The sequence below is a fragment of the Schistocerca serialis genome, chromosome 3, assembly GCF_023864345.2.
Source record: "Schistocerca serialis cubense isolate TAMUIC-IGC-003099 chromosome 3, iqSchSeri2.2, whole genome shotgun sequence".
Classification (NCBI taxonomy): domain Eukaryota; kingdom Metazoa; phylum Arthropoda; class Insecta; order Orthoptera; family Acrididae; genus Schistocerca; species Schistocerca serialis.
In genome coordinates, this window is record NC_064640.1 from 754,386,619 (window position 1) to 754,408,303 (window position 21,685).

Consider the following 21,685-nt stretch of genomic DNA (forward strand, 5'->3'; position numbering starts at 1 on the left):
ACGTCGAAATATCGTTTTGGGAAGACGAAGAACACCTGTAGTACACCTGATTCCACGAGATGATAGCGAATCGCTGGAAAGTCTAAGAAATTGTGGCAACACGTGGTCACTGAGAAAGTTGAAACAAACATCTAAGTTCAGGATAACCTCAATCAGTTAACCCAACTCACGGTAAGCAAATCATCCCCAAGACATCACAGAACAGCCTCCAGCCTGAACTACTAAAACTATACAGGACTGCCAGCGCACTCGAAAATCGCGACTCGTCGGACCACACTATACGCCTCTAGTCAACTACCGTCCATTTTCTGTACTGTTTAGCCTCCTGATGATGTGCCGATTAATGAGCCACGATGATTAATAACCTTTTGCGAGATGTCGGATTCCAGACGTCTACTGTATGAAGCTTTCTTCGCAGAGTTCACTACGGAAGTGACTGAGATGGACCTGCAGTAGCTGATAGCGGCAGTTGCTGAGTGTATGAAACCGACAGTAATTAGGAAGGCGTCACTCTCGTCTCTGGTCTCTGTCTTTTTACAGTCCACGTTGACATACCAACAAATCGGCCAACTTCATTCACAGGATGGTCAACGGCACGCCAAAACACGATAGCGCCTACCTCCTAGTATGTCACATCTCCAGGTCGATCTATCTTACAGCGGCAATCCAAGAAACCGACCGCCATAATATGCACACTACTTCACCGCCATGACCAGCGTCGGAGGTGTAAGGTCGTGTCACCGCCTGCTTCCAGTTCTACACCATCTACAAACCTCCAAAGCGACCAGAGCACTCAATTCAAAATGCGAGGGCATTCTGAAAAGTAATGCCTCCGAAATTTTTATGTGAAACATCTTAACGCTTTTTAAATGAAGCAGACGTTATTAACATTCTTCACCTTTACTCTTCATGTCTACATATTTGCAGCGCTCTGCCGTTAGAGGGCTCCAATATGTAGCGTATAACGAGCTGGTGTGTAGCGTAGCTATGTCGGTGTATGAGAAACAGCATGCTTTAATCGAGTTTCGAAATCGAAAAGTTCGACCACATATGGAACACTCTTTCCTTTAGAATGACAATGCCAGACCAGATACGAGCGCTGCGACATCGGCAACAATCCGATTGGTTGGTTTGGGGAAGGAGACCAGACAGCGTGGTCATCGGTCTCATCGGAATAGGGAAGGAAGTCCGCCGTGCCCTTTCAGATGAACCATCCCGGCATTTGCCTGGAGTGATTTAGGGAAATCACGGAAAACCTAAATCAGGATGGCCGGACGCGGGATTGAACCGTCGTCCTTCCGAATGCGAGTCCAGTGTCTAACCACTGCGCCACCTCGCTCGGTGGCAACAATCCGACGTCTTGGGTTCACTGTCATCGATCACCCTCAACACAGTCCCTACTAGGTCACATCCGATTTTCATCTGTTTAAAAAACTGAAAGAACACCTTCGAGGTCTTCACTCTGATAGTGAAGAAGCAGTTCAAGCAGAGATGAAGTTGTGGCTCCGTCAAAAAAGTCGACTAAAGTGACAGTATCATCAAAAATGGTTCAAATGGCTCTGAGCACTATGGGACTAAACATCTGTGGTCATCAGTCCCCTAGAACTTAGAACTACTTAAACCTAACTAACCTAAGGACATCACACACATCCGCACCCGAGGCAGGATTCGAACCTGCGATCGTAGCGGTCGTGTGATTCCGGACTGTAGCGCCCAGAACCACTCGGCCACACCGGCCGACTCACGGTATCATCAAACTGGTCTTTTGTTGGGAGAAATGTGTTCGTCGCCAGGGTGACTGTTGAGAAATAAACACGTAGACATGAAGAATAGAGATATAGAATGTTAATAGCGTTAGTTTTATTTTTAAAAAAAAAACATAAGAAATTCGCTGGCATCGCTTTTCAGTACGCCCTCGTATTTTGCTCGGTGAGCTATGAGCATCGAAAATTTGACATGAGGAGCGTAGGATCCCAAGTGGCCCCTTAACCACTGCGCATTCTTACTCTGTCTGAAAAATTGTCGTGAAGCGACAGGTAAGCACAACGCAGAAGAACTGCGAGCGGCGTGGGAAATCCCTAGGCTCAAGGCTGTTGTAAGTGCAGGTAACGAAGCGCGCGTTGTTTTTTCTGCGAACGCCGTGACGTCAGAGCGGAAGCTCTAGGCTATGCAATCGTGAGTGTGTGTGTGTGGCGGTATATAGCGGCAGCCGCTGGCTCGCGCCGCACCACACCGTCCCAGCCATGGCCGTCGCACCTGTTCTGCTCGCCGTTGCCGTTGCGCTGCTCGCCGCTACCGACAGCGTTGCTGTGCCCCCACACAGGCCTCCAGTCAACGCCTACACAACCAGGTATATACATGCCGAGGCTCCTCGAAGTCGCTACCTTTACATGGCATCCTAATGCCTATACTCAGTAAACTGACTACGCAAGTCCGTGTCTAGTTCCTCTTAGAAACGCTCCAGAATTGTATTGCCTGTTCGATTTCGTCTCTAGACCTTCGGCAGACATTTGCTTAATGATTTTGCTGGCGTTTCGTCAGCACGGCTGGATGGCATTGCAATGCCAGACAATGGAGTGTGGCGTAACGTCAGAAAAATCGTTATAAAAACTTTGGGCGATGATTCCGAAATGAAAGCAAACAGGCAATATGTAAGCAAGTGATCATCAAAGCTTCAAAAGATTTTTACTCCAAAATGGATTCTGTAGACACAATTTCGGTTACCAGATTTCAGTTTCCACAATCTATGTTCGTCTCCACGTAAGCGCCCTACTGAATTTAAATCGTGATTCTGATGTCCGGTTGCTATTTGCCTGTTAAAGTGTCGCTTTAAGTACTGACCTAAAGAAATCAGTTTCTTTTATTTAACTGCCGAATGTTTTTATACTTGTTCAGTAAAATAACTGATGATGCCCGAAGTAGAGATGATATAAAATGCAGACTGTCAATTGCAAGAAAAACGTTTCTGAAAAAGAGAAAATTGTTGAAATCATAAGAGTACAAATATCGATCCTATAACTGAAAGATCTAACCAACACCATTGCTACAATGCAGCAGCATCGCTGACAGGGATGCTCCATCGTCCTAGAAAGAAACGACTCGTTCCTGGAAATCCTTCGGTGCGAAGTAGGGAGGAAGCAGTAGAGCCTGAAAGCTGTAGGCCAGGTCCCGTGAGCTCGTGCTACGCGCATCGCATGTAAAAAAGTGAATTAGTCTTGTGGTATTGCGGATTATTGTCAGTAGGGCTGGAGCATGATTGCAGAGCAGATCTCGAGTGTATCAAAGTGATAACTTTGAAATCAGATTTAAATTTGGTATCGAGGGAATTGTTACGTACTGAAAAGACGATCGTGCAGTAATGAATCGACAATGGTAAACTCATACAGTTTCGTGATAAATGAGTGACTGCATTTGCAGAGTGAGTGGAATCAGATCCAATGTGGACGTGTTATATGAATTCAAAGTGGAGTGAAAGTAACTGTGTGGTACAAAAGTTTTTACATATTACAAGCTCTTCATTATTAATAGAGTATTTTGGAATCAGAGAACTGTGTGGGAGAATACATAGGGCATGCATCACAGGCTCACGTTCGGCGCATTTACCTTGGGAGTAGGTTCGCCCTCTATATCCGGCAATTTATTAGTGTCCGATGTTTAATTTTAATGCTAGGAAGTCTTTGATGAAGTCAAGGCTTAATTTCGGTCGGAACGTGCCAGAACGTCTTGCGGCACCTCCCAGGGCACTTGTCAGCACCGGAGATTTAAAATAGCACAGCCACGTAACGTCGTTTCTCCCGCTGCAAACACGGCCGAACCTAATGCGAGGCTAGTACACAAAGACAGTGTTGTTTTACTTCAACTTTTACTCATAGTCTCATGTTAATTAAATGGTAAAGACGTTTCTCTTTGGCTAGCATAATAGAAACGGCTTGTTTAATTTAAAAGGTGCAAAATACACACACATTTCCAGTTAGCCATTTACTTATGTACACCCCATTTCCACCACCTTGCTCCTCATCCGCTTTAAAGTTAATGCGAGCCTATTTACTTTAACTCTTGTGCAGTTGTTTCCACAGCGTGTCTGCTTAACTAAATACGGCACTTCTTGGGTCCGCAACAAGAAAATGTAGCTTTATAGAGGTTACATTATATAAAAGTGTAAAACATATATCACAGATATGAACTTAAATCATTCCAGCTGTAATTCAACTCAATTAGCAGAAGACAAACGACATTTAAAGCGTTTACGAAACACCCAACTCCTTGTCCCATGTCACATCATGTTTCGTTTTTCTAATTCTTCAGGAAGTCGGAATTGTACGTAATCTCAATAACCCAGTAATATCTTCATTGTCATTCGTTGCTAAATCCTTTACTAATTAATTCTGGACACACGTTCACGGATCAGCTAAGATGGAATTGTTTGTATGTTGCGGCAGACAACAGTCGCAAACATGTCATAGTTACCAAGACTACGACTTGTGCTGTTATGTATAAAACAAAACTAGGGAGCAAAGGGGCACCGAAACGGAGATATACGGTAGTTATAGGTTTTATCACAGGTTTTCAAAAATCGTAGCTTGTGATTTTTTATGGCTAAGTGAGGGGCTGGGATGGAAGGTGGGGGAGGAGGTGGAGGTAAGGGTTGTATGGTTAAAGAGGTGCGTTCTAGCACCTAAAATTTAAGAAGGTGGCTGAAGGTATTTTGTCATGGTGCTGCATTGTATGAAAGTCAAACGTGAACGATAAACAATTCAGACAAGAGGAGAATACAAGCTTTTCAATTATGTTGCCACAGAAAAAGCTGAAGATTAGATGGGTAGATGGAATAACTAATTAATGAGGAGCTACTGCATCGAATTGTCAGGAAAAGTAATTTATGGCACAACCGTACAAAAGTTGGGTCGGTTGACAGGACACATCCAGACGATCAAGGAATTGTTAATACGGTAAAAGATGGAAGTGTGTGGGGTACAAGTTGTACAGGAAGACCATGGCTTCAGAACTATGTGATAAAAAGTACCCGGACACCTGGCTGAAAATGACTTACAAGTTTGTGCCGCCCTCCATCAGTAATGCTGGAATTCAATATGGTGTTGGCCCACCCATAGCCTTGATGACGGCTTCTACTCTCGCAGGCATACGTCCAGTCAGGTGCTGGAAGGTTTCTTGGGGAATGGCAGCCCATTCTTCATGGAGTGCTGCACTGAGCAGAGGTATCGATGTCGGTCGGTGAGGCCTGGCCGGAAGTCGGCCTTCTAAAATATCCCAAAGGTGTTTTATAGGATTGCGTTCAGTACTCTGTGCAGGCCAGTCCGTTACAGAGATGTTATTGTCGTGTAACTCCTCCGCCACAGGCGGTACATTATGAACAGGTGCTCGATCGTGTTGAAAGATGCAGTCGCCATCCTCGAATTGCTATTCAACAATGAGAAGCAAGAAGATGCTTAAAACATCACTGTAAGCCTGTGATGTGATAGTGCCACGCAAAACAACAAAGGGTGCAAGCCCCCTCCATGAAAAACACGATCACACTATAACACAACCGCCTCCGAATTTTACTGTTGGGACTACATACGCTGGCAGATGACGTTCACCGGGCATTCGCCATACCCACGCCGTGCCATCGGATCGTCACATTGTGTACTGTGATTCGTCACTCCACACAACGTTCTTTCTCTGCTCAATCGTCCAACGTTTACGCTCCTTACACCAAGCGAGGCGTCGTTTGGGATTTACCGGCACGATGTGTGGCTTATGAGCAGCTGCTCGAGAATGAAATCCAAGTTTTCTCATCTAACGCCTAACAGTCATAGTACTTGCAGTGGATCCTGATTCAGTTAGGAATTCATGTGTGATGATCTAGATAGATATCTGCCTATTACATATTACGACCCTCATCAACTGTCAGCAGTCTATGTCCGTCAACAGACGAGGGCGGCCTGTACGGTTTTGTGCAGTTCGCGTTGCTTCACGTTTCCACTTCACTGTCACATCGGTAACAGTGGACCTAAGGATGTTTAGGAGTGTGGAACTCTCGTGTACAGACGTATGACACAAGTGACACCCAATCACCTGACCACGTTCGAACTCCGTGAGGCTCTCTCACGATGTCTAATGACTACTGAGGTGGCTGATATGGAATACCTGGCAGTAGTTGGCAGCACAATGCACCTAATATTAAATAAGTATGTTTTGGGGGTGTCAGGATACTTTTGTTCACATAGTGTAGGTTGAAATGGACGTACAGGAGGTGGAAAAAATTACGAAAACATTCTTAAACGTGAACACAGATGCCAGCCAAGCTCTCAAACTGCGCTGTTATATTTGACCACGAACGACACCTGTGCAATGCCCTCAATACGTTTCAAGTGTCAGTCGTGTCTGGAATAGTGTTCTGTGTAGTTGTGAGTGCATTGTATTGGAGCTAAGTGACTTCCAACTTGGCCAAATTGTTGATGCTCGTATGGTGGGCGCTTCTGTAGCTAAGCTAGCCGAAGTATTTGACGTTTCAAAAGGTATCATATCGAATATTTATAAGGCGTACAGGGAAAGAGGAAAAACATCATCCGCTATGTCACAACGCGGACGAAATTATTTTTTGATTAGTCGTGACAGACGGTCATTGAAGAGGATTATCACGAAAAGCAAGACGATGACAGCATCGAAGGTCGCTGCAGAACTGAGTGTTGCACTCGCGAATCTTGTCAGAAGCAAAACAACACGAAGTGAGCTCAATACGCAGGGAATTGCAGGGTGACTTGGAATTCCAAAACCAGTCATTACTGATGCAAATGCCCGTAACAGGAAAATGTGGTGCCGAAGCCATAAAATCTGGCTACAGAGCAATGGAAGAATGTTATTTGGACGGGGGACTGTTGTTTTACACTATTCCGAACTTCTCGCCGAGTTTACGTACCAAGAATTAATCATGGTGGGATTAAGTGATGATTTGGGTAGACATATCATAACATTCCATCTGCCCCCTGGTTACTCTGCAAAGTCACACTACTACCAAAGTTTAGCTGTGCGACAATTTTTGCTGGTCAGGTCCGTCCCATGGTATGATGTTTGTTACCCAATGGTGATGTTACAGGGCCCCTGTTCACACAGCTCGTGTCGTCCAGGACTGGTTTTGTGAGCACGATGATCAATTTTCGTGTCTATCCTGGCCGTCAGAGTCACCAGATCTCAATATTATTGATAGAAGTGTGAATGGATAGAAGTGTGAATGATCGCTATCCATCACTATCGTCGTTGCCTGAACTTGACACTGTTTTTCAAAAAGAATGGTATAACATTCCCTTGAAAACCATATAGGACCTGTATTTATGTATTCTGAGACGACTGGAAGCTGTTTTGAATGCCAACTGGTTTCTAACGCCGTATTAAATATCGCAGTGTGTTCTTTTTGGTTTTATCAAATTTTTCTCCAACCCCCTGTAGGTTATGGTACTTCAGAAAAGATGGAGAGGCTTGTCTAGGATAGATTAGACTAGAGTGCTACATGAAACCAGTCTTAGAACTAAAGACCACAACAAAAATTGTCAAGAAACACACTATTCTCTTAATGAGATGGAGATACACGAAACCTGATAATCAACTGGTAGAAAATGTTGCGACATACCTACCATTTACATGAATTCTCAATACGCTCTTCCTGTGGTTGAAGCTGACTTTCTGTGTTTGCTTTTAATTTTATAATCGTGGAAATAGGTTTCTGCTTTGAACAAACATAAATTCTTCCGTAACACCTCTACATGTTTCGGTGAAGTTTCATCATCAGTGGGTTCATTTTATTTTCTGTCAAATAACATATAAAAATATTAGGTGATAATATATGCAGTTCTGGGATAATGGGAATGGTATTCATAACATTTTTAACAAAACGTATACATTAATTTTACATATTTATGTTTGTGCAGCTCTCTTTTGTTTTCAGTGGGGGAGAGCGTTGTAGCTTGAGGAAAATGTACTTAGCAACACATGTTTCTTGGTCGATGTTTCAATCTAATGACCGATTTCAGAATCAGCTGAATGAACGGGCACTAGGTACTATGGCAGTTTCCAGCAAATTCTACTGTTTTTGTCATTGCGAGACTTTAAGGTCGTGTTTCGTGCATCATCTATAAATATTCTGAATTCTGCATGTCACTGGATAGAGGAAAGTTCAAAGTTTTATATTCACACAGACACTATACCGTGCACTCAACACGAGCACCAAGCGTTACTCGAGAAACATCAAAGCGGTAGACCATTTCATTCCACACACAAATGAACGGGTCCCTGTTTAGAGAATCGACAGCTTCAACAATTGATTTCTTAGCTCTTGAAGAAAGGCTGTCATAGGTGGGACAAATACTGTCTTACTTCAACAGTAAAAATCCCAAGGCTGGAGGTCGGGTGACGTGGGAGGCCAAAAACAATGATTAAGATCTTGTTGTCACTTCTTAAAAAAAAAGGTTCAAATGGCTCTGAGCACTATGGGACTCAACTTCTGAGGTCATTAGTCCCCTAGAACTTAGAACTAGTTAAACCTAACTAACCTAAGGACATCACACACATCCATGTCCGAGGCAGGATTCGAACCTGCGACCGTAGCGGTCTCGCGATTCCAGACTGCAGCGCCTAGAACCGCACGGCCACTTCGGCCGGCTGTCACTTCTTCAAATTCAACGGTTTGGCATGGCGTTGTTAAGATAACGCTGTACACCAAGGTGAAAATGAAATCTTTGGAATCTTCGCGAAGTTGAGGAAACACTCAGTTTTGCAGCATGTCGAGGCATGACTTTCCTGTCAAAGTTTCCTCCGCAAAAAGAAAGGTCCGTAAAATTTGTGAACAGAAACGGCACAAAAAGCATCCAGTTCGGTGAGTTTCTCTGATGTTCGACGACGACGCCAGGATTTTGTAACCCCAAGTTCTTACATTATAGTGGTACACTTTACTCCATGTCCGGCCCTGGTAGTTGAGTGGTCAGCGTGACGGAATGTCATACCCAACGGCCCGGGTTCGATTTCCGGCTGGGTCGGAGATTTTCTCCGCTCAAGGACTGGGTGTTGTGTTGTCCTTATCGTCATCATTTCATCCCCATCGACACGCAAGTCGCCGACGTGGCGTCAACTCGAAAGACTTGCACCAGGCGAACGGTCTATCGGATGGGAGGCCCTAGCCACACAGCATTTACATTTTTACTTTACCCCATAAATGAAAACTTCGTTTTTTCCAGAAAGATGAGTTGTTCGGAAAAAAGTGTCTTCTGTCATATTGAGGAGACTTGAAATGCAAAATTCGTACCTTCTGTTACGGTCGGTGGGACGCAATTGATGAGGTAACTGCAACTTGTAAGGCTTCATACGCAGGTGTCGTTCCACAACACGCCACATCGTTGTTTGAGAAAGTTCATACTCCTAGGCTGCCCATATTGTGGATATGTGAGGGTTCCGTGTGATCTCGGCATTTTCATCAGACGTGCGTGGCCTGCAAGCACTCTTCCCTTTGCATCTGCAATCAGCATCTAAGAATTTTTTATGCCAGTTACAAATCTGCTCATGCAGAGGCGGCTTCTTGCTGAATCGACGGCGGAATGTACGTTGCACGTGAACAATGGACTAACTTCGCGAAAATTTCAACACACAAAATGATATCTCTTGTGGTGTAGTCGTCATGTTGCTACAAACAAACAATAGCGCAGCTATGTCAAAACTTTGATCCTTCCTCTATCCAGTGACATGCACAATGTGTTTCTATCTTTTGTAGTTTTCTGCAATGAACAACTGAAATCCGTTTTTCTTAATCGCCCGATAAATTAAAGATATTTGGAAACTAGTTTTAACTCTTCAGTTACAGAATTTTATGGTGAGTAAAATTATGTATCTTTTTAAAATTGTTTGTATAACGTGTGGACGGTCAAATTCTGCTTCATCGATCGTGCACCTTCTTGTGTCTTGAAACGGATGGTCTTCTTCCATGAATCATGTAGTATTTGTAAATGAACTAAGACCATTTAATTTCTTATCGCCTTTATCAGTCTTGAAAATGAAAATGTATATTAATCTGCAGTAGCCTCTATTTCAAAATGTATTTAACTTGTATCTAGGTATACACAACTATCGGAATAGAAAAGCTGTTCATTGTGCAGGTATTATAGTAGCGGCGTGCATAATGAAATTCGTCCTGTGCAAGCAGTCTCTGCAATCACATCACAATCTCTTCTAAATTTCCATCACTCGCAGTACGGATATCGCGCTAACGATACAATGAAATTTGTCATCACATCCTATAGTATCTCAACGGAAATGGATTCAGATGTCACTAAGATCGCTGATTCAAGCTCGTCTAGCGTGATGGGATGTTACCTGTAGAGAGTGGCTTTTAGTCTGCCCCACAAAAAGTATTAACAAGGAGTTATATGTGACGAATTGGAGACCAATCTATCCATTCACCAGAAAATTTGCAATAATCCAATGGAGTGCTCGGTGCGATGGGCTCTAGTCCCATCTTGTATGAAAGACGTAATACATGTTCGATCCTCCAACGCTAGCTGTGTGCGATAAATTGTTCTAAAGTTGCAACTTACCCTTCACTAGTGATCCATTTTTGCATAAAAAAGGGCCAGTAACGCCTCTGCTGCATAACGCAGCCCAGGCGGCAACTTTGGGAGAATACAAGAATTTCGCTTCACACATATGGGGATTTTCGGAACCTCAGAATCAGCAGTTTTCTTTATTCACCACTCCATGCAGGTGCAAGTGTGCTTCATCTGTGAACCAGATGCAGCCAACATCAAGTCATTGTGATAACCTGGTTCGCAAAGTCAGCCAACTGTGTCACAGCTCGTACAAATATGGCCTGGTGGCTTCGGATTTTGAATGAAAACATTTGTAGGCTCTGACTCAGTATTTTCTGCTTGCTGGAACGCTTCAAACCACTCTCTGCTGCAGTTCTACGGATTTTGATGAATAATTCCAGAAACCATGGCGACTGTTTCAGAAATAGCTACTGTTAGCCGCGCCGTCTGTCCGTTGGAATTTGGCGTAGAGCTTGCGAATGGTTTTCGCGTCAAGTCCTTTTCGAACATCTAGTTGTGTTTGAAAACTGGGTGTTTCTGCCATAGGACTATGATCTATATCAACCAGATTAACACGTTGTTCAGTGGAATACTTGATATCAACCTCCTTGCAACGGAGGAACTGATGGCTCTTAGCTGCGGCGCAGTATTTAAAAAAAAAAAATGTGTGAAATCGTATGGCACTTAATTGTTAAGGTCATCAGTCCCTAAGCTTACGCACTACTTAACCTAAATTATCCTAAGGACAAACACACACACACCCATGCCCGAGGCAGGACTCGAACCTCCGCCGGGACCAGCCACACAGTCCATGACTGCAGCGCCTGAGACCGCTCGGCTAATCCCGCGCGGCGGCGCAGTATTTACAGGAATTATGTATTTCGATTACAGCTTCATCTGTTAGCAGCTTTTCGAACTATATCGAAATTTCTGTATAACTATCCAAGATGCTTATCCAGGCGGGTGTAAAATGAATGTGCGCAACGGAAAATACTGAATGCGAAAATGAAGATTTGGCCCTGTCTGACTACACCCTGCAGCAGATCTGAGGACCTCTGACTGATGATATTATCTCCTCCTTCTTGCTCTTTAACATATAAATGACAACATAAACATAAATGAATAATTAAGGGAACAGGTAACTACAAATGATAAATGCTGTTTCTGCTTATATATTTATTGTGGATTAATACTCCTTTATATATAACAATTGTTTATATATCAATGTTCAATGGACATAAAGAGATACAAATGGATTTGCTAACTAATATGATTGATCGACTGCCCAAATCTGACCCTTTTTATGGCTACGCGATCTAATATAAATAACACGAAATGACTGACATCACCTACATACCAAACACTAGAAGATACTACTTTCAAAGATGATCTACAGTGGTGTGCAACCTCAGTGGAAATAACATTTACGTAATCACAGCTGTTTAGCTTTATAGCCCTAATAAGCCGAAGCAATTAGCAATATCACCGCATGTACTGCGTCCTGTGCGTCGGTGTGATGGTTCTCGTACACGTATGCGACGATGGAAGAACTCTAGCCACAAAAAAAAAAAAACTCTTTCAAATACAAGAACGGCAGAAGGCGGTCCTCTGACTAGTATGATCTAATACAATCTTCTCCTCTCTTTGTTCTACAGACAAGAAACGCGAGCTCCCAGTCACAAAGACGGAATTCAGATAACGTCTCTATGTGAGTATAAACAGAGGATGTGCTCTCAATCACTGAACGCTGCGTATTCGATGACGACTCCCTACCCGGAGGCGAAGTCGAAAATCGTATAAGTTCGCAACACTACAGTGCCTAACCCTTCTAACTATAAAATCTCCTGAGAGAAAAGACGGCAAGTCCGTCTGTACCAACAAAAGCTGATACTCAAATGGTTCAAATGACTCTGAGCACTATGGGACTTAACTTCTGTGGTCATCAGTCCCCTAGAACTTGGAACTACTTAAACTTAACTAACCTAAGGACATCACACACATCCATGCCCGAGGCAGGATTCGAACCTGCGACCGTAGCAAAAAGTTGGTACTAAGCGAACATCAAACACAGGAGCTCAAACCGAAAGACCTCTTTCTCTCCACCGCTGGCTTCCCAGAAAAGCTCGGCTCCCCTCCCTCGTAACTGCAGAAGGCGAATCATATTCTCAAAACCACGGAATATTCTCGCTCTCTACAGATTCTTCCGAACGCCGACAAACCATATTTTAGTCTTTTGTCGTCCAGCGCGGAAAGTTTGCGAGGAAATACCTATCCCCGTTAATTAGTAATTCATACAGTGGCATGCTTCTCAGAATAAAAATCCTCGGAAATAACCCAGCCTGCGTGATTTCCGAAGTAACGCTTCCTTGTTCCTCTCTGCTGCATGCAAGATTTTCAGAATTTCCGGTTATCCTTTCGGCTTAGCTACAATACTGGCCAGCCGCCACTCTGTTGTGCTTCAGCGCTCAGGTGACCCGACCGTCCGATCTGGATTACTTCTTCTGTTAAGCAGGACCAACACACCTCTGCGGGCTTTTCCACCCATGGCCTGAGTTACGTCTGCCGTTTCATTCCTACTGGCGTTCCAACCTCTACTAGTATAGGCAAGCATTCATTACGCCGTTTTGATAATAAAGACACTCCATCACCTTTCATGCAATAAACGTTATCAACTATTTACAAGGTGTACGTGACAGTGACATTGTTCTTTAAATATTCATATATACAATGGACAACCTATCCAATGATACCTAATTCTGGGTGTAAATCAAGGCAAAGTATGTAGATGACTGCTTGTAAGGTGCGAAATTATAGCCACCTTACAACTTCTCACACCTCTTACAATAAACATACAGTTTGTTGCAGTCGTCTATCGATCTTAATTTTGGAGATATTTAACTCTGAAAGCAGGGACTGCTTCGCTGTGTATTCTGTAGGCACAACTGGCTGTCTTTTTTGGGGGCGTTTCTATGATTGGCAGCTATTTTCATTTGTGCTTATTATTCTGAAAGAAGACTGCTTCATTCTGATATGAGGTCATCAAACAAAAGGTTAGTCACATACTCAGAAAAACACGTTTGGAGAACTGTAGATGACGTACAGTCTTAGACAATAAAACTGACCGCCGGCCGGCCGCCACAGAGACTAAGTCCGAGTCATTCACTTACGGTTGCCAATAGAACTGACCGCCCCTGACAACTCTCAGTCCGGCAATCTGCACAATCTGGCAACACTGTAAGATGCGGAGGTGTCAGGAGGAAGTGTTATCTACTTCCGAGACTTTGTCGGACTACGTGAGCCCGTGGTCTAGTGGCAGTCTGCTTTAGGCAGTGGCGCGGCACGGACCTGCTGTCCCGGCCGCGGGCGCGCGTGAACGAGGAAGTGTTTACACCGCCGGTACTCGCGCGTGTTGTTGTCTGACTCGATCGCCATGGCACACAATTTTCGAAAGACTACGCTCCAATTTACGTTCGACAACGAATTTGCCAGACCCAAAGCTTTCGAAATAGAGCGTTTTTTGAGGGAAGAAGTTCGTTTACCTGCTGCAGACATAATTGGAATACACCTGTCCATTGTAAGCAGTACAATGTACGTAAAGATGACCGATGAAGCTGCGTGTGAAAGAACTCTCTCCGCTGCTCAAAGAGGATTTAAATTTCGACACTCTGATGGCCATATCAGCGATGTAACAGTAGCTCCTTCAGGATTGGGTGTGAGGGTCATTCGGATCTTTGAATTGCCGTTTGAGGTGCCAGAATCGATGGTTACTGAATCGCTGCGACCATATGGAACGGTACTTAGTCATACGCCTGAACGCTGGGCTAGTTTTAATACCTATCCTGTGCTAAACGGCGTGCGACAGGTGCGGATCGTCCTTACTAAACATATCCCGTCTTATTTATACATTGGCGGATGTCGAGCTATTGTGATCTACGATGGCCAGCCACGCACCTGTTCTGGCTGTGGTGGAGAAGGACATATCCGCTCGGAGAGCATACAACGCCACGTCGTGCAACTGCCACGTGGAGAAGCGTCACAGCGAGAAGTTCCCACGCAACTGCCGATGACGTACGTGTCGGTGGTCCGCCGGGAAGTGTTGCCAAGTTCGGAGCGTGACAAGGACGTGTTTATGCAAGAGCAGACCGAGTTACGGGAGCATGGAGGTGACTCGGAGAATGTCCCTGCACCCATGTCACGACAGTTGAGGGAGGAACCTTCCGGAAACTCACATGTAGCAAGAGACGTGGAAGTGGAGGTCCAGACGGTGGCGCCGGCAACGGACCAACGAACGACCGACGAACACAGTGAGGCAGCAGAGGGTAGGGCACGCAAACAGCGGTCGCCGAAGCGTCGCAAAAAGCGTCGCCATAGTTCGGGTGACACGTCCCCCCCTAGCCTAGGGGACACGGAAGGTATCCTAGCCGAAGAACTGTCTGACACAGAACACGTGTCTTCAGAGGACGCTGACAGGATTCCGTCCGATGGTGACCGGATGTCCTGCCTTTTAGATGGTCCCTCTTCATTGATACCGACTGACCCAGCGCTGCCGACGAAGGAGTCAGGGACACCAATGTCCCGGCAGCCACGTCGAAATACATCAGAGGACGTTTCTCGGATGGATGACCACTGCGACTGGGCGGAACCAGTCGAAGACATACAGGAATTGCCACCCCCAAATGATGACCACTCACCTACAGGATGCACACCACGGAACGACAACGACGGAGGACAGCCCGTTGGCGGGCACCCCTCTGAGCACGAATAGTGGACTAAAGGCCTTGGAGTTCTCAATGACATGACACGAGCATGACAACGACAACGAACCAAGCATATAAGGTGGGCACAGTGAACATTAACACCGCACGTTCGCTTGCAAAGATGCAACTTCTCCGGGACATTTACGCCACAGACGTTGATATTCTGCTGATGCAGGAAACCTTCAATGCTGCTTTTCCCGACGTGCATGGATACAACACTCTACATCTACATCTATACTCCGCGAGCCACCTTACGGTGTGTGGCGGAGGGTACTTATTGTACCACTATCTGATCCCCCCTTCCCTGTTCCATTCACGAATTGTGCGTGGGAAGAACGACTGCTTGTAATTCTCCGTATTTGCTCTAATTTCTCGGACTTTTCGTTGTGATCATTACGCGAGATATATGTGGGCGGTAGTAATATGTTGCCCATCTCTTCCCGGAATGTGCTCTCTCGTAATTTCGATAATAAACCTCTCCGTATTGCGTAACGCCTTTCTTGAAGTGTCCGCCACTGGAGCTTGTTCAGCATCTCCGTAACGCTCTCGCGCTGACTAAATGTCCCCATGACGAATCGCGCTGCTTTTCGCTGGATCATGTCTATCTCTTCTATTAATCCAACCTGGTAAGGGTCCCATACTGATGAGCAATACTCAAGAATCGGACGAACAAGCGTTTTGTAAGCTACTTCTTTCGTCGATGAGTCATATTTTCTTAGAATTCTTCCTATGAATCTCAACCTGGCGCCTGCTATTCCCACTATTTGTTTTATGTGATCATTCCACTTCAGATCGCTCCGGATAGTAACTCCTAAGTATTTTACGGTCGTTACCGCTTCCAATGATTTACCACCTATGGCATAATCGTACTGGAATGGATTTCTGCCCCTATGTATGCGCATTATATTACATTTATCTACGTTTAGGGAAAGCTGCCAGCTGTCGCACCATGCATTAATCCTCTGCAGGTCCTCCTGGAGTACGTACGAGTCTTCTGATGTTGCTACTTTCTTGTAGACAACCGTGTCATCTGCAAATAGCCTCACGGAGCTACCGATGTTGTCAACTAAGTCATTTATGTATATTGTAAACAATAAAGGTCCTATCACGCTTCCCTGCGGTACTCCCGAAATTACCTCTACATCTGCAGATTTTGAACCGTTAAGAATGACATGTTGTGTTCTTTCTTCTAGGAAATCCTGAATCCAATCACAAACCTGGTCCGATATTCCGTAAGCTCGTATTTTTTTCACTAAACGTAAGTGCGGAACCGTATCAAATGCCTTCCTGAAGTCCAGGAATACGGCATCAATCTGCTCGCCAGTGTCTACGGCACTGTGAATTTCTTGGGCAAATAGGGCGAGCTGAGTTTCACATGATCTCTGTTTGCGGAATCCATGTTGGTTATGATGAAGGAGATTTGTATTATCTAAGAACGTCATAATACGAGAACACAAAACATGTTCCATTATTCTACAACAGATTGACGTAAGCGAAATAGGCCTATAATTATTCGCATCTGATTTATGACCCTTCTTGAAAATGGGAACGACCTGCGCTTTCTTCCAGTCGCTAGGTACTTTACGTTCTTCCAGCGATCTACGATAAATTGCTGATAGAAAGGGGGCAAGTTCTTTAGCATAATCACTGTAGAATCTTAAGGGTATCTCGTCTGGTCCGGATGCTTTTCCGCTACTAAGTGATAGCAGTTGTTTTTCAATTCCGATATCGTTTATTTCAATATTTTCCATTTTGGCGTCCGTGCGACGGCTGAAGTCAGGGACCGTGTTACGATTTTCCGCAGTGAAACAGTTTCGGAACACTGAATTCAGTATTTCTGCCTTTCTTCGGTCGTCCTCTGTTTCGGTGCCATCGTGGTCAACGAGTGACTGAATAGGGGATTTAGATCCGCTTACCGATTTTACATATGACCAAAACTTTTTAGGGTTCTTGTTTAGATTGTTTGCCAATGTTTTATGTTCGAATTCGTTGAATGCTTCTCTCATTGCTCTCTTTACGCTCTTTTTCGCTTCGTTCAGCTTTTCCTTATCAGCTATGATTCGACTACTCTTAAACCTATGATGAAGCTTTCTTTGTTTCCGTAGTACCTTTCGTACATGATTGTTATACCACGGTGGATCTTTCCCCTCGCTTTGGACCTTAGTCGGTACGAACTTATCTAAGGCGTACTGGACGATGTTTCTGAATTTTTTCCATTTTTGTTCCACATCCTCTTCCTCAGAAATGAACGTTTGATGGTGGTCACTCAGATATTCTGCGATTTGTGCCCTATCACTCTTGTTAAGCAAATATATTTTCCTTCCTTTCTTGGCATTTCTTATTACACTTGTAGTCATTGATGCAACCACTGACTTATGATCACTGATACCCTCTTCTACATTCACGGAGTCGAAAAGTGCCGGTCTATTTGTTGCTATGAGGTCTAAAACGTTAGCTTCACGAGTTGGTTCTCTAACTATCTGCTCGAAGTAATTCTCGGACAAGGCAGTCAGGATAATGTCACAAGAGTCTCTGTCCCTGGCTCCAGTTCTGATTGTGTGACTATCCCATTCTATATCTGGTAGATTGAAGTCTCCCCCTATTACAATAGTATGATCACGAAACTTCTTCACGACGTTCTGCAGGTTCTCTCTGAGGCGCTCAACTACTACGGTTGCTGATGCAGGTGGTCTATAGAAGCATCCGACTATCATATCTGACCCACCTTTGATACTTAACTTAACCCAGATTATTTCACATTCGCATTCGCTAATAACTTCACTGGATGTTATTGAATTCTTTACTGCTATAAATACTCCTCCACCATTGGCGTTTATCCTATCCTTGCGGTATATATTCCATTCTGTCTCTAGGATTTCGTTACTGTTCACTTCCGGTTTTAACCAACTTTCCGTTCCTAATACTATATGCGCACTATTTCCTTCAATAAGAGATACTAATTCAGGAACCTTGCCCTGGATACTCCTGCAGTTTACCAATATTACGTTAACTTTTCCTGTTTTTGGTCTCTGAGGACGGACGTTCTTTATCAACGATGATAATGTCCTCTCTGGTAAGCCGTCAGGTATTTTATCGTTTCGCCCAAGGGGGGGTCCCTCTAACCTAAAAAACCCCCGTGTGCACGCCACACGTACTCTGCTACCCTAGTAGCTGCTTCCGGTGTGTAGTGCACGCCTGACCTGTCTAGGGGGGCCCTACAGTTCTCCACCCAATAACGGAGGTCGATGAATTTGCAACCATTATAGTCGCAGAGTCGTCTGAGCCTCTGGTTTAGACCCTCCACACGGCTCCAAACCAGAGGACCGCGATCGACTCTGGGCACTATGCTGCAGATATTAAGCTCAGCTTGCACTCCGCGTGCGATGCTGGTTGTCTTCACCAAATCAGCCAGCCGCCGGAAGGAACCAAGGCTGGCCTCAGAACCCAAGCGGCAGGCGTCATTCGTTCCGACATGTGCTACTATCTGCAGCCGGTCACACCCAGTGCGTTCAATAGCTAGCGCCGACTCCAGATGGAGGACGTGGCACAGCGATACTAGTCCGGGAAGGGATTCCGATGTGTGACCTCGATTACCTTCCTTCGGCTCGGGGTTTGGCTATGACCGTGAACGGCATTCGTATCGTCAACATCTATGCACCCTCCGGATCTGACAATCGACAGGCGCGTGCACGATTCTACTCGGAGGAGATTGCCCCCCTATTCCATGGGAGGTATGACCACATCTTGGTAGGGGGGGATTTTAACTGTGTACTCACACCGAAGGATCAAACTCCTAATTTCAGCTCCTGCCACGCATTGAACACGATCTGCCGGGACATGGCCCTTATGGACACGTGGGAAAAGATCCATGGGCAGCGAGAGGGCTACACGTATTTTACTAGCCACTCGGCGAGCAGGCTGGATCGGATTTATGTTTCTGACGGATTAAGAGATCACGTGTTGGCTGCTGAACGTTGGCCCACAGCTTTTACGGATCACCTTGCGTATTTATGCACGTTAACCCTCCCACGGCAGCGGGTCTGGCGGAGTCGTAGTTCCTGGAAACTTAATTCCTCCTTATTGGTGGATCTCGAATGTCGCCAGCGGATCGAAGAAACATGGCAGACTTGCACTCGCCGTCTACCGCTGCACCGTACGGTTCTTTCGTGGTGGCTGCAGTGTGCAAAACCGGCGATACGAAGAGCTCTCATTACGTATGGCAAGGAAAAAGCGAAATGGCTCCGAGATACACTTGACTATTACTACATGGTGCTCCGCGACCTGTCCTCCAGGGCCCCATCGCCCGAACGTCAAGCGGAATACATCGCATTCAGGCCTGCATTTTATCGATCACGAGACGTCGACTGGAGGGACTTTCGATCCGTGCTCGGTGCTTGGACAACGTCGATGGAGAACGTATTGGCGTGCATCATGTGTCCAAGGGAAATGCGCGTAATCGCCGATCCCTAATCACAGTCCTCCATGATGACGATGGTCGGCCCTTGACGTCACAACAGGCCATTGCTGCTGAGTTTCTGGAGCATTACCGCCTCCTTTTCACTGGAACGCCGACGGACAATCGGACAGAAGAAGAAATTTTGCGACAGATGCAAACGGAGGTGGATGGTCCGGATGCAGAGGTGCTATTGGCACCCCTAACGGAAGATGACATCCGGGGCGCACTCGCGAAGGGTGCGGTGCATAAATCCCCTGGGCCAGATGGGTTGACACACGAATTTTACCGCGCATTTGCGGATTTAATGATGTCCCAGTTGGTATTGATGTATAACGAGTTATTGAGCCCTGACACGGATGTTCCGTCGCAGTTCATGGCGGGACTGCTTGTACCAATACCAAAATCGACAGCGAGTGACAGCGCCCATCAATTTAGACCGCTCACGATGCTCAATATTGACTATAAGATCTTTGCGCGAATGTTGGCGGCAAGGCTCAAGATTGTAGTATCCAAAACAATACCACCAGACCAGGCTTGTCTAGGGGTTCGGAGCAACATACATTCTATCCTCGGCGAATACCGTGACGTAATTTCCCTGACGGAAGCTTGTCGCATGCGAGCGGCGTTCGTATCGGTGGATTTTGATCGCGCCTTTGACAGGATCAACCATGATTTCCTTGACTCGATCATGCGACGCATGGCGATACCACAGGATTTTACTACCGTCCTCATGCGCCTCCTTCGCAGCGCTTCTTCGACGGCGAGAGTCAATGGCAGGGAGGTAGGAACGATTCCTGTTCGCAGCTCAGTTAGGCAAGGATGTCCCTTGTCGATGATACTGTTTACAATAGCGCTCGAACCATTGATGCAGACTCTTAGACGGACTCTAACAGGCGTCCGACTCCGTGCGAGCTCCTTCACGTGTCGTGCATATGCCGACGACTTGATGATACTCGTCCGGTCGGAGAACGAAGTAAGTCAGGTGGTTACCCTTCTTACTACGTACGGGGTAGCTGCGGGAAGCAGGGTCAACATGAATAAAACCAAGATCATGCACATCGGTCGAGGGCTGGACGCTCTGCGAAGTCCGTTTACGACGGTGGACATCTTGCGATGCTTAGGTGTCTTGTTCACCCGATCGCTACGGCAATCAGCGGCGGCGAGCTATCGACGTCTCCTCCAGAACGTCCGACTGCACATACGCAACAATTCACTCCGAACGCACGACCTGCTCCAAAGGGTGGACTACACTAATGTTCACCTGGCCTCGCGACTGCCGCACTTGGCACAGGTACTGCCAATGCCACGTGGTCTCGCTGACAAATTAATGGCGGCCTTTGGATACTATGTCAGCCAAGGAATGTTGTTTAAGATCAAATACGAGACTTTAACTCTCCCATACCACTCTGGTGGACTTAACCTCATGGATGTGCGGAACAAGGCTCTAGCTCTATACCTGCGAGCGACGCTACGAAGTTGGAACCAGCGGCAACACGCCATCACGTCGGCCATCCTGGATGTGCTTCTTCCCACGTCCTTTGAACCACCGGTAGCAGTAGGCACCATCTCGCCCTCGTTTTCTCACGTCACGCGATTTTTTGTTGATTTTAGTTATGTTCAGTTACAGATACCTTCTACCACAATCCCCACTACCCGTGAGATATATCGATACTTGCGGCGTCATCATGGCAGCAATGTTGTCGAACTTAAATACCCAACACGAAACTGGCGACAGATTTGGCGAGCTGTCCACACACCTCTCCTCACCACAGCAGCCCGATCGTCATGGTATACACTAATCAACCGCAAGACAGTCAACCGCCAACGATTGTACGACATTCGCATGGTAGATTCCCCGCTCTGCCTTATATGTGGCATGCAGGACACCGACGAACATTCTCTGC

At 45.7% G+C, this 21,685-nt stretch overlaps 1 protein-coding gene across 1 annotated transcript in view; it reads left to right on the plus strand.

Moving 5' to 3' along the window:
- Window positions 1–2,214: 2,214 nt before the first annotated feature.
- The window catches only part of LOC126469574 (uncharacterized), a 64,998-nt gene continuing 45,527 nt past the window's right edge, over window positions 2,215–21,685 (plus strand). Inside the window, exon 1 of the mRNA XM_050096693.1 lies at window positions 2,215–2,350. Coding sequence (XP_049952650.1) covers window positions 2,244–2,350 — 107 coding nt within the window. The 5' untranslated portion in view covers window positions 2,215–2,243. The remainder of the gene's footprint in view (window positions 2,351–21,685) is intronic.